Genomic DNA, 13,972 nt, shown 5'->3' with positions numbered 1-13,972 from the left:
GAATGTAACTTTTGACCAAAATATTAAACTGTGTACTTAGGAAAGGGCATTTTTAATGTCTGGTTGGGGTACAGTATGTTGTAATTTGTGCTTTACCAATTTTACTGATTAGTTACAGTAGTTGTTGGCCAAAGCACTGATTTAATATCTTTACACTTTTAAGTATTTTGTGTTTACATGCCCCAAAATTGTCACAAAATTTGTGTAAAATCAACTTGATCTTTTTTCCTAGGCAATAATGTTGTTGAACATGTCCAATAACTGTTTGTAGAGACTTTAAGGTCAGTTTTCATACAGTTCATACAGATTTCCTAGTAGTTTGGAGTAAAGTGGGTATATTTACTAAAGTTGTGTTGAAGGCCAGAAGCATGTGCTTCACATTCATCATGCTTTGCACACTTACAGAACAAACACTTTCATACATCACATGATCTTTTTGGAAAGTTCAGTCAGAAAGGAATGTACAGAATGGAGAAATGATGTTCTAGTGTGATAAACAACACAGTGTCACTGTGCAAACTGGTGATTTCACAATGAAATACAAAGGGAAGTGCAGTGCATTGTGTAGATCTTTCTGATCAGGAAACAATGCAAGAGTTTTGTAACTGCTCTCTTAACGTGGGAATAAGACTAATTGTCAGGGTATAAAGTTACTTTATGTTTCAGGAGTATGACTATATGAAGTGAAATATGCAACATGATGGATAATTCATCTGAAAATTTCTGGCACCCATATCACATTTAGACAGAAGAAAATGTATCTTAATTTTTTGAGAGAAAACTACATTTAACTTAGAGCTTTTCACAATAAAGTGCAGTTTTACAGAGAATATAATGGTGACCTACAAACCCTCATTGAGACGGCCAAAATACCACTTGCAAATAAAAATCTCCCTACAGTTAAAACAGACTTTTTCCACAGAAAAATAAGCAGAAGCATAGCAAAATATATATACAAATAAGAACTGTAACCCTAAAGCAAACACACAGGGACAATAGACCTATCATTACAATGTAAGATGAAATGTTTCATCATGTCCAACGCTTTCTACATCAATGTTGACACACACAAATATTTTGACAAGAGAGAGGCATTGACCTCGCTGTTGTGTAATATGGTTGTGGAGTGAGGATTGCTTTTCTAGTGGTCTAAGAGGCCATTGACCGTCAATGCAGACTAAATGCAACAAAAAAGCATGGGCACTACCAGAGTGCATAAAAAAGATGATAGAATCAGACATTTCAAGGGTAAGTTGAAGGGAAAACTAAGTAAAAGAATAGCACAAAGCTTAATTTTGGAAAGATTAATTAGAGCAGAATCTAAAAGATTGAATTGAGATACTCGTACATATGCCACATTCTACTAGCATCAGATAAAGGAGATGCTGATTGTCAGTCTTACATAAGCCAGGCCGAGAGATAAAGAGGACAGCCTGTCTCCTCCTGCCTCACAGGCCTCAGGGCGGAGGGAACCGGCTGACTTACCGTCTCTTCAGCCTCCTTAACAAGCACAGCGTCCCACCCCCCCAAACGCAGGTTATGTGAGGATCTTTACCAGCAATGATTCACAGCGCTAATTCTTCTGTTTTTAGGATCAGCCTTAAGCTCTGAATGTCTGGTACTTGATGTGATATTAGAATTGAAATGTCTTACCATCGTTTTTGTTTATTTTACTGTCTTATTTTGTTTATACAGATGATATTCTGCAGATTAAAATATCAGAAGGCTGTAGAAAAAGAAAAACAGAAGAGCAAGGGAAAAAGAAAAGAACTAGTCATTAGATGCCTGTTGGTGATTTTCTTCACTAATGTTTTTCTTATACCCCTAGTATTTTCTGTAATGCTTTCTGAATTTGCATACTAAACACTGAAGATGGGAAATAATTAAATTATGCCGTCACCAGCAATGAATACATCTGTAATAAGTTAGAAATAAAAGTTTTATCTTATAGGTAGTTGCTTCTAATCTAGTTTTCATTTTTTTTTTTTTAGGTTACAATGTGATCAATAAAAATGTATATGAATTGTTTGTGCTGCTGCTGTGTTGAAATATATGCCAGAGATGTGGTGTTTCACAGCAGATCAAATTTATTTTTAGATTTGCCTTTGGTTCGAGAATCCCCAAACACACATACAGTTGCTGTTGAAAACCTGGGCTAAGAATTGAGAAAGTGCATTGCAATGAGCCATTTTTATAGATCATGTGCTTTTTGGACTGAATGATGGTCATTAAAAATGTCATATTATTTCTCTTTATCAAACATCCAAAGAGATGGCAGCGAGCTCAGCTATATGGTTCAGCCAAACATTCTAATTTTCATTATTTACTCGACCTTATTTCATTCCAAACAAGAATTCATAGTGAACACAGTTGTGAACACGCTGTCAAGTTTCACAAAAGTGGTCCATGTAACTTAGAATCAATGATGTTTGATGCTGATGACGTTTTTGACAGCTCATGCTCATTTTATTGAAAAAATCCATGAGAAATTCTTAAAAGAATTCTCTTTTATGTTTTCCACAGCTTAAAGGGATGGTTCGGAGTAAAACAGGCTTTTCCCAAATCATGGAAGTGACGTCGACGTCCGGATTAGCGGTAGCATAAGCCATCAGGCAAGTGTTATTTAAATAAACTCCTGATGTACTTACAAACTTTCCAATGCCTCGTTTTATAAGTACAGAACCTATTTGTACTTCTGTAGAAGTTTGGTACCATTCCGGGCATTATTAGTGGGGTAATTTACGAGATACAGCCTAGGATCCATTAGCCCTTGCTCTAAGCCATTCGGCTGATATCTCTAAATAAGCTCTAACTTTAATAATGTTCGACCAAGGGAAAAAAGGCTTCTGGGGTGGGTGTTTGGCTCGAGGCCATGGTGCAAAGGATCCTAGGTTGATTTTACTCCGAACCATCCCTTTAACTAACAATGAATGGCTTTGTTATGACATGAGGTTGAATAAATAATGACATAAATTTCATTTTCATTTTGCCTGAACTATTCCTTCAATAATGGTTGAATGTACTTCAGTGTAGTTCTCCACTTTAGAAAAGTTGACTGTTTTACTGTCCCATGAGAGGTGGATGCTGTTGCTGGGATATTGTTGCCTGGATACCATTGTTTCCATGTGTGGCCTGTATCTTTCCGTGGTCAGATGAGACGCCTACAGTTGTGATGTCAAGTTGCAGCCAATCAGCTTGCAGGATGAGCTGTAGAGTGCTTATGCAAGAGGTAAGAACATACAGCGTGCATACAAATGAACTTAGTGTGCACACAGTCTGAATACTGATCAGCTGACACACACACACACACAATTAGACACAATGCTGCACTGAATTAGAAATGTTTCATTTTCAGCTGGAACAAAAGAATGAAATGAACTAATTAACTTTAATTCATACAAACCTTTACTTCTAATTATGTGTTTGTGTGTGTGGATGAGAGAAATTTGACTCACATCTTCATTAGCACATGAATAACCATTCAAGCCTTTAACACACTTCAGTCACTCACTGAAAACAAACAACTCACAAGCTCAAAGCCGTGCCATCTTTGAAAACATACAATGCACTTCTCATCCCCCGAACCCCTGAAAAAAACTTGGCTGACAACACTCCCAACGTCACTAACTGCTTTCATTTCAGCTGAGCCAAAAAGAGCCCAAATAGATTTTTTACAGTATCTGATTTTGGGTGATCTGATTAGAAGTGGATTTCATGTGATATAGATATAAATGGGGTCCAATGTGTCTTGTGAATTATCACTCAAACCACATTTGAGGGGGTCAGGGTGTTGTTTTCTCCCTTTTTTCTCCCTGTAGAATATGTCCTATATGGTGAGGGCAATAGTAAAGGGACCTTAGGCCTGTAAAGCCTTGTAAATCCTGTCCTGATGAAGTTCTGCAGCCTGAAGCTGGAACTCCGGATGGGATCAAGGAGTCAACTGCACCGGATCTTCACTGATACTGAAGGAAATTCATGAGTCATCCTGCTGGACCTCTACATCAGCTGACATCCCTTTCTCATGGACTGAGTGATAAAAGAAGATGATTTTTGTGAAGTATGTATACCATGTTTTGCACACACTGTGAAAAGAAAGTTTTTAAATAGTACGATTTTTTAAAAGAAATTAATAATTTTATTCAGCAAGGATGCATTAAATGTATTACAAGTGAGGGTAAAGACTTTGGTACATTGATACAAACGATTTCTATTTATATTAATCAAAGAATCCACAAAAATATTAAGCTGAACAACTGTTTCAAGGCTCATGTGACTCTGAAGACTAAAGTAATGGCTGCTAAAAAAATATACTTTGAAATCACTCAAATAAATTACATTTTAATACAATTAAAACATTTTTTTAAATAGTAATAATATTTCACAATATTACTGTTTTTACTGTATTGATCAAATACATGCAGCATAAGAGACTTCTTTCATTAAAACATTAAAAAATCTTACCGACCTCAAACTTGGAAATATATTACTAAAGAAATTACTAGAAATCACTTTTTTCAACTTCAGTTTCAGTTCTATTTTTGAAACATGATGTTAGTAAACTGTTTCTGCAAACAAAATATTATTAGATATTTAGACTTTACCAAATCCAACTTTTCACGCTACATTTCAAGCCAGAGTCTGATGAAGAGCTTGTGGCTTGAAATGAAACTCATTGAAAAATCAATGTTTTGATTTTGCCTATACGTTTTTAATTGTGTACCTGTATTAGAATTTTTGGTTGTGTGTGCTTCACTGTATTTCTTCAGAATTACTCAAATGGAACAATGCATAGAGTATAAAACTCATGCACACATTAGCACATTCACACAAATTCAAATTCAAACACGCATTCAGACCATGCTCAAGCAAGAAGGAAGTTAGATCAGAAAAGAGTAAATGTCTGAGTGTGTGTGTGTGTGTTGAAGGTCATTTTGAAGGGCAGTTGAATGTTATCAGTGCTGGTTCTAATGCCAGGAAGACTTTCTTGAGTTATGTAACATGTTACAATGGCATTCCACTCACTGGACAATAAATTGACCACTAAGGCTCCAGGAAACAATGAAGGGTGTGTGTGTGCGTGTGTGTGTGTACTGTGTAATGTGTATGCATGTGTGATATCCTCTACATTCTTAACCTGATGCCACAAAACTGCAGCAGTGAAGTGAAACTAGGTTAAGATGCCACTTCAGGCTGTCTGTAAAATCTACAGATCCGACAGGTTTGTCGTGCATGCCTGTGTGTGGAAGCGAGCAAGTTGTTGAGAAGATGTTCACTTCTATCATTCTTTGTGTCATTAACGTTCTCATTAGCTATTCTCATTATTGAGCGGTTTAGCATTTCGGATAAAGCCGCCTGTGGAACGGCTGAATTGGGGGTGACTTTGGACCAATCAGCTGTGAGAGTGAGGTGTGTTTCTCTTTTTTTTCCAACAGTGAGAATCCAGGCCAAGTCCTTTGGGATCTCTCAGCTCATATCCAATTCACTTTAACACAAGCCGTCCTTTCTGTTCTGTCTCAAATTTATTGTTTTCATCTCTCTGACTCATCTCTCTCTCTCTCTCTCTCTCTCTCTCTCTCTCTCTCTCTCTCTCTCTCTCTCTCTCTCTCTCTCTCTCTCTCTCTCTCTCTCTCCTATCTCTATCCTTCTCTTTTCCTTTCAATCGTGGTTAAATATTCTCTTTGTATGGTCTTGTCTGGGTTGTGAGTGACTCCTTGTCATTAGCTGTAAGTAAGTGGAGGCATTTTCACAAATGAGGGATGAAACGTGCTTGTGTCCAGCTCCGGTCCTCTTCCAGTCAGCTGCCGCTATCTAGTTTATAAGAGTTGCACATTCACTGCATACATAGTACTATCAATATCACATTGAAAATCATTTTGTCTTGTTTTCCAATAACAATTCAACAAGATAAATGTTTGAGAAGTCAAATTGGATTAGATATTAAAGGAATAGTTCACCCAAAAATGTCCAAGTTACTTTTTCCTCCATACAATAAAAGTGGATGGAAACCAGGGAAATATTCACTCCTATTTATTCTACTTGCTTTATGCATAACTGGCTTATATATATATATATATATATATATATATATATATATATATATATATAGTTTTTCTTTAATATTATAATTAATTATAATTTTATAATAGAATAATTATTTAAAACATACAATATAAATGTAAAATATAATTATATAAATTATAAATTAAATTATTTAAATTGTAATATTTGTTTAAAAACAATATTTTTTATATAAATTATGTATTTTTTTTTTATATAATCTTTATATTGGCTAAACCTTTATATATAAATTAAGTTTGAATAATGACTGTGTTAACCGTTGAGATTGGTAACAAGACAGTTGTGCAACTATAGAAAATTGTACAAACTTCTGTATTTACCAAAAGACATAGAGCTAAACTGTGACAAGAGCTTTATATATGCTACCAAAATAATGGGATTCTCCTCACTATATCCCAGCTGCTTAAAAACATTCATAGTTTCTTTCTTTCCTTCTTTCTGTCTTATCTCACCCATCTCGTGCTTTGACCTTTTCAGAAATGCTGAGCAATTTAGGGACACAGATGATACACACATGCCCTGAGTGCTGGGTATGTGTGTGTGTGTGTGTAAGAAAGAGAGAGAGTGTCTGTGCGCAGCTTATGTCTATAACTTAACCTCATGTCATATTTGACACGGTCACTTTCACGGTCTTAAGCATGACTAGCACACTGATGCCGTGCATCCAGTCTGTTGTTGTGTCAGTCAGGGCATAATCAGTCTGTCCCTCAATCACTCTCTCCACGTGCAGAGAATGTGAAAGCACATATACAATCCTCCCACTGCTCACTAAGACAAAACAGATGTTGCACACATATGCTGTCATTTAAGCCAGTCAGGTTCAAAATGGGCTTTAATGAGTGTAAATGGAATGAGGTTTTAAATTTATGTTTGGGAGGAGCATCTAGTCCTGCATGTAATACAAAGGCAAGTTATGTATACAGTTTTCACAAGAAATATTTAGACAAGCTTAAAAATGCCTTGGAGAACAATTTATCAAACCAAGTGGCATGTGCAAACAAACTTACTACTTTTTCCAAAGATTGTGTAGCAAGACCAAACACATGTTAAATGTATGAGCTGAGGCAATAATCAAACGCATTTAACTAATTCTAGTGAATCGTTTCGTTTGGACAGTCCAATTTTTAATGACCTGCTGTTTGGGGTAGGTATGATTTTTTAAATGTTTTTGAAAGAAGTTTCTTCTAAACTCACCAAGGCTGCATTTATTTGATCAAAAATACAGTAAAAGCAGTAAAAAATTAGAGAACTTGAATATATATTGAAATGTGATTTATGCTTGTGATGCAAAGCTGAATTTTCAGCATCATTACTCCAGTCTTCAGAGTCACGTGGTTCTTATAATATATTCATTTGGTGCCGAAAAAACATTTAATATTATTGTCAATGTTGAAAACAGTTGTGCTGCTTAATATTTTTGTGGTTGTTTTTTTCAGGATTCTTTGATGAATTGAAGGTTCAGCACTGATTTGAAATAGAAATCTTCTGTAACATTATACATGTCTTTACTGTCACTTTTTGGTCAATTTAATGTGTCCTTGATGAATACAAGTATTTATTTCTTTAAAAAAATACATAAATAAATAACTGACTCCAAACATTCAATCAGTAGTGTGTATTGCATTACAAAAGTCCTAATCAATCTAATGAATCTGTGTGCTCGGACAGTCCATTGAAAAGTCTCATTTATTGTAGCGAGTATTGTTTCATAATTGATATTGTTCATTCATTCTTATACCTCATTCTTATTGTGCCTGCATGCATACAGTTCTGATTAGGCCTATTTAATTGGATACTTTTATTTTTATTTGTAAAAAACGTTGTGAAAGTCGGTTCTCCGATATACACCTCTTCACAGACACAGACACACACTGTTTTCACGGATGCCCCTGTCGAAGCATCATGATGTGTCTCTGCTTTTTTCACTCCCACACTTATCTCGTTCTCGCCGCAGAAGTCTGAGGAACGCTGAATCCTGGGAGATTCAGAATCCTAATGACTCATCATGTTTGAAAATCTGACACACTGACACATCCTGACTGTTCAGCTAAAGATGACGGTGGCATCGGTTTTTATCTCGCTAGTGTCTCTAAACCACATTTTGCAATTGTCTTCTATAAAAAAAGTGCATATTATGGTTTGGAGATTACATTTCTTATTTACCTCCTGTCAGTGGCCTTGAATGTCACTCATTGCAGCCATTTTTATCCTACACACACACACACACACACTTAGTACCAAGATGTAGCAATGCATCAGTCATAGCTACTCCTCCCACTCCACCTGTCAACCTTCCATGCTTGCCATCTCTCCATCTCTCTCTCTATTTCTCTCAGTCTGAGTGGTATATTGGCAAATGTACCACTACCTTATAAACTTTTTAAAGGGAAGACTGAAGCAAAATTGTACATCTCTCTCTTTTGTATTTATATTTGTGTCAATCTACCCGTCTGATTTAATACACCCCCGTCTGTCTGGCCTGATTTCACGTTATGCATTTTACATCTCAGGTTTGGTAAAATGTGAGATTTCACGCTCTCACGTGTAACTTATTCTGTTTGCCTCTGAAGCTTCATCAGCATGTGAGGGGAAAGAAGCTATTCTGAGAGAGAAAAAAGAAAAGAGAGAGAGAAACTGTGTCCCCAAAGATATCTTGCCTTCCCTGTAGCATAGAGAGAGATGAGCAGAGAGTCATGTTTATTTTATAAGGCTCACACTCTCTCTTTTATGTGTGTGTTTGTGTGAGAGAGAGTGTAAGTTTGAAAAGGAGCTGAGCATTTGGAAAGAGAGGAGAGAAGAGGGCAGATGATGTTGTTGGTATTGTGGTGCCTGCGGGGTTTTTTGGACTGAGGTACTAATGCTCCAACAGTGATCTAATCTTTTCCACAAAACACAACTCAAATTACACTTCACACTCACGGATACGGCAGAGGATGACTCAACATTTATATGAAGAGATGTGAGGAAGAGAGGAATATTTGAAGAGTTCAGATGCAAAAGACTCTTAAGTGCCATCTGAAATTTTCTTCTAGAATGATCTTTTTTTTTGAGTAATTTCAATGAATTGGCAATGGAAATGACCTATTAATTGTCATTTAAGTGAAATTACTGAACTTAAATATACAAGCTTGATAAAAATTCAGAAAATTTCAGATGGCACTTAGAGGCTTTTGCATCTGAACTCTTCATTTATCTCCAGATTTATCTCTACAAAATATTAAGCAGCACAAAATTGATAATGATTGATTTCTGAAGGATCATGTGACACAGAAGATTGGAGTAATGGCTCATTACCTTTTAAAAATATATTAAAATAGACATTTTTTTAATAATATTTCACAATATTACTGTTTTTTACTGTATTTTTTGATCAGCCTTGCGAGCACAAGATGCTTCTGTCCAAAAGATGGATTTTTTTTTTGAAAGACCTCAATTTTTTACACTATAGTACATGAAACAACTGAAAAATGAGCAATAAAATGTTCTGTAAATGAATTGCAAAATTACTTTCCATTTAGACACATTCACACCACAGTTCCCTATTTACATTTTCTCTCTTCTGATGCTCTGTATAGTTTTGAAATTCAGATTTGTATCCTTTGACTAACAACTTGAGACTAGTGAGAAAACAACTACAAAGGCATAAGAGAGAGAAATAGAGGTTCTGTGTCAATTTAAATCAAAATTGTGAGTTTTAATATCTTATCTTGCATACTTCCAGGAAGAAAAACATTTCTTTAGCTTGGGTTGTACACTGTGTGCCTGACAGTTGGCCAGTGTGTTGATGATGAATAAACTACTCTATAAATAATAGATGCCCTCTGCTGCTCTGCGCTTTGATTACTAAATATATGCAGATATTGATTGATTAAAGGTAGAATCCAAAAGCAATGATATTTGCTTTATGCAGAAAGTTTATCTGCATTTAGATGGGTGAAGTTGACCCAGAATGTGTCCAAAAATAATAACAGGAATAATCCAGTCTTATACGTTGGTGTCCAGTGACATCCTATGGGTCGTTCTTATATAATGTGGAGCAGCTGTTACTCAAAACAACACATCAGGAACTTACATCTGTGATTTACGGATATTTGAAATAGCTCATCTTTTGTACATTTTCATATTATATCAGATAGATTATATGAGACTCCTGTCACTGCTGATGCAACACCAGTCTTACGATGAAAAATGAAGAGAGTGAGCCATGAAACGCATGTAATAATCTTATTTTCCAACAGCAGTTTATTCTTCGGTGGCTTCTTGCTCTTCGCGAGGTGTTTTGGGTTTGATTGGGCAGAGCAGACAGCAAGATCAGTGATATGCATAAAATGAATACCTCTTTTGTCCAGGATGAAAGGCGTTTTTTTCTTTCTTTCTCAGGTTGTCTCTCGAATAAAAGGATCCAGTCTGTTATTGTGAATCAAACAGCTCTCACAGTCAAGATGGGAAATGCATTTTCTCCTTATCTGTAATTTGTGAAATTGCCTCTGCGTATATGGCATTTTATCTTTCTTTCGTCTCCAAAAAGAAGAATTTTTTTCTATTTTTGTGTGTGCGATTCAGATATCTTTGATGTAGGTTTAGAGCTATGAGTCATATAGTCTACACAAGGTTTGTCATCCACACTAATCAAGTAAATGACCACTGAGATTTCACGAAATTATTTTGCCAGCTGTGTTTGCATGATGAATAAAAATTAGTCACTGCACAGTGCCAGCCTACTTGAAACTGTCAATTCATAAACAACACTCAATTAATTAATACGGTGACAGTTTAGTCGCTGTTTTTTGCTTGTCTGTTTATTAACTCTTATGGTATTTTAAAAATGTTTGGGTATTAATAATAATTAATAATATAAATATTAGATGTATATTAATAATGCATTTACATTTATGCATTTGGCAGATGCTTTTATCCAAAGTGCAATCAAGGTATACATTTGATTACATTCTCTGAGAATCAAACCTGTGACATTTGCGTTGCAAGCATTCCTATTTAATGTACTGGAATGCATTTTTTAATTGGAGTCATTTTTTAATATATACATATTTATTGTATTTATTCAGATTTGTATTATCTTATTAATTGTTAATTTTATAAATGTTATATTTATTATATTTATATAGATGTTTTATTATTATGTATTAATTCATTTTATTAATTATTAATTGTATTATTAATTAATAATAAATTAATAAGTATATCTGATCATTGTATTTTATTAGGTGGGGTGGTTTGGAACATTTTTGTCGTATATTTTCTGTGAACATCTATTGGGGAAAAAATTTCCATTCTGATATCATTCAGAATTAAATTTTGTTAAAACAGATTAACATATTTACAAAAAAATGCAGCCATCTTGAATCTTTCTTTGAATGATGTCAACCTCCTGATATACTTACGACTTACTCAAAAGGACAAGGAGTTGATGGATCTCTCCATCATTATATCTTTAACTCAGTATATCGATTCCCCCCTCATTATCTTCCGTTCTCTCTCTTTGCAGATGTGTGACATCCGCTGCCTGCAGGATGACAAACCTGTTGACTCATTCACCCCTGCTCATTCATAAATGATTCTTGACTGAGAGAATTCCAGAAAAAAACGACAGGTAGGAGAGAAAGAGAGCGTGAGAGATGCTCTGTGTGTGAGTCAGAAGAGGCTAGTGGTCAGGCTAAACACACCCATCCAATCCATCAGTCTTCATTCATCCTTCGCCCATCCTTCCATTCACACAATGAAAGCAGCGGGGAGGGAGGGATGGAGAGAGAGATGCTGCGATAGAGAGAGCATCCGCTGCTGCAGAAAACTGAGGGGGGGGGGGGGGAGAAGCGGAGGAGGAGGAGGAGAGAGAGAGTGTATCAGTGCTGCCAGAGAAGAACGAAGAGCTACAGAGAGAGAGAGAGAGAGAGCGAGGGCAGGGAAGAAGGTGCGCTTCTCTTCGATTGAAACACTCACTCTCTGTCACATTGACAAGGTGTGTGTTCGGCTTCATCTCATTCTGTGTGTCTCTCACATACGCACATACAGCGGTGGCTCTGCAGAAACATGCTGTGAAATCCAGCAGCATCACTGGGACGACTCACGGCATCAGCGCAACGCTGATATCATCGCTCAGAACTGACAATAATATCAAGGAGCAAGGAGGACAACTGCACAGGTATGACCGCAGACACCCAGACACACATGTGCTCGCCAACAAATATCTCAGATTTTTTGTTGTCGTACTTATGTCAGGCAACACAAAAGACCTCATAATCTTGTTTTCACCTTCTCGTCCCTCTCTAAGGCATCACGCTGGGGTCCGCAGAGTACGCGGGCCGGCCAGAGGCCATGAGGCTGGTCCATAATGCAGAGAAACAGTCTTTCTCCTTTAAGAAGTGCTCTGCGTTCCAGTTTGTCAAGAGGAAGGTGAGTGTGTGAGCATGTGTGTGTGTTGGTTGCAGAAGTTCTTTGGCTGGGGGAGACTTAAAGGTGTTGTTCAATCGATGACTTGGCCTTGACATGTTGCACTGTGGTGCTTATGTGGACAAACTTATCAGGCTCGAGTTGTTTCCCTGGTCATCCTTGCTTCTTTATTCTATCAGCTCTCCATTGAATATAAACAGCAGAAGTACAGAAATATAGACGTTTTAAGGTTTTTAAAAGTATTTTTCTCTATGGATGAAGTGAGGCATAAATATTTGTCTGCGTTCATGGATATAGCTGGTGTTTATGGATTCAAAAAAGGGTTATTATCGTTAACTAAAACTATTAAAAACATTTCTGTTAAAGGGATAGTTCACCCAAAAAATCTGTCATAATTTGTTCGAAACCTGTCTATGAATTTCATTCTTCTGCTGAACACAAAAGAAATTTTGAAGAATGTTGGTAACCAAACAGTTGATGGGTCCCATTGACTTCCATAGTATGAAAAAAAACCTCATCAACTGTTTGGTTATCGACATTCTTCAAAATCACTTATTTTGTGTTCAATAAAAGAAAGAAACTCATACAGGTTTGAAACAACTTGAGGGCGAGTAAATGATGACAGAATTTTCATTTTGGGTGAACTATCCCTTTAATTGAAATAAAGCTGAAATAAAATAGAAATATTAGTTAGAAAACTTAAAACGAAAATTAGAAATGTTGCCTTGGCAATAAACTTAAATAAGTAACTAAAATTAGTAACTGGAAATAAATAAAAACTAAAACTGAAATAAAAATAAATTAAACCTAAATTTAAACCTAAAAAAATAAAAAATAATAAATTGACAAAAGCACATAAGGAAATTACCAAAAATGTAACTAAAATGAACATGAAATCTAAAAATAAAAGCTAATTCAAAATATCAATAAAACTAAAATATTATAAAACTAAAATATAATAACACTGATTCAACATATGTGCATGTATGTATGTGGTTATTTGCAGACACTGTGTTTGATTTTTGGATAGGGATGAAACAATATTAAAATTCTTAACATTGTTGATAAGTCTAATTATTTTTTATGTAATTGCTGATAATAAAATGATAAACTATTTTGTCTAAATAAATAACTATATATATTATAAATCTAATATAAATTATATAAATGTATGTATAAAAAATAATAAAATATATAAAACACCACAAACTAAAATCACTCATTTTAAAATGAATACAGGTATCATAACATTATAATGTACATTATGAAACATGGATATTCATTTTGATATTTGCTAAATATTACATTTAACAGTGTCATTAAAATAATAAATTATTAAATACTGTTTTTAAAGATATAAGTGAGCATTAGGTGACAACAAAGGTAATTTAAATGTAAAACTTTGGGGAAATGAGCTTGCACAATTAAATATTCAATATCAAGCAATACAGTAAATTAACACAATCTCTAAAATCAGCCAATAACC

At 35.3% G+C, this 13,972-nt stretch overlaps 1 protein-coding gene across 1 annotated transcript in view; it reads left to right on the top strand.

Annotated features, from left to right (window-relative positions):
- The first annotated feature begins 3,098 nt into the window (after positions 1 to 3,098).
- sgk1 (serum/glucocorticoid regulated kinase 1) overlaps positions 3,099 to 13,972 on the top strand; it is a 35,908-nt gene continuing 25,034 nt past the window's right edge. The window contains exons 1-5 of the mRNA XM_079848868.1: positions 3,099 to 3,229; positions 3,819 to 4,057; positions 11,585 to 12,007; positions 12,109 to 12,238; positions 12,368 to 12,489. Of these exons, the coding sequence (XP_079704994.1) occupies positions 12,412 to 12,489 (78 nt within the window). The 5' untranslated portion in view covers positions 3,099 to 3,229; positions 3,819 to 4,057; positions 11,585 to 12,007; positions 12,109 to 12,238; positions 12,368 to 12,411. The remainder of the gene's footprint in view (positions 3,230 to 3,818; positions 4,058 to 11,584; positions 12,008 to 12,108; positions 12,239 to 12,367; positions 12,490 to 13,972) is intronic.

The sequence above is a fragment of the Squalius cephalus genome (genome assembly GCF_949319135.1).
Source record: "Squalius cephalus genome assembly, chromosome: 18".
Classification (NCBI taxonomy): domain Eukaryota; kingdom Metazoa; phylum Chordata; class Actinopteri; order Cypriniformes; family Leuciscidae; genus Squalius; species Squalius cephalus.
The sequence above is the reverse complement of the archived record's forward strand: the minus strand, read 5'-3'. Positions and strand labels throughout refer to the sequence as shown.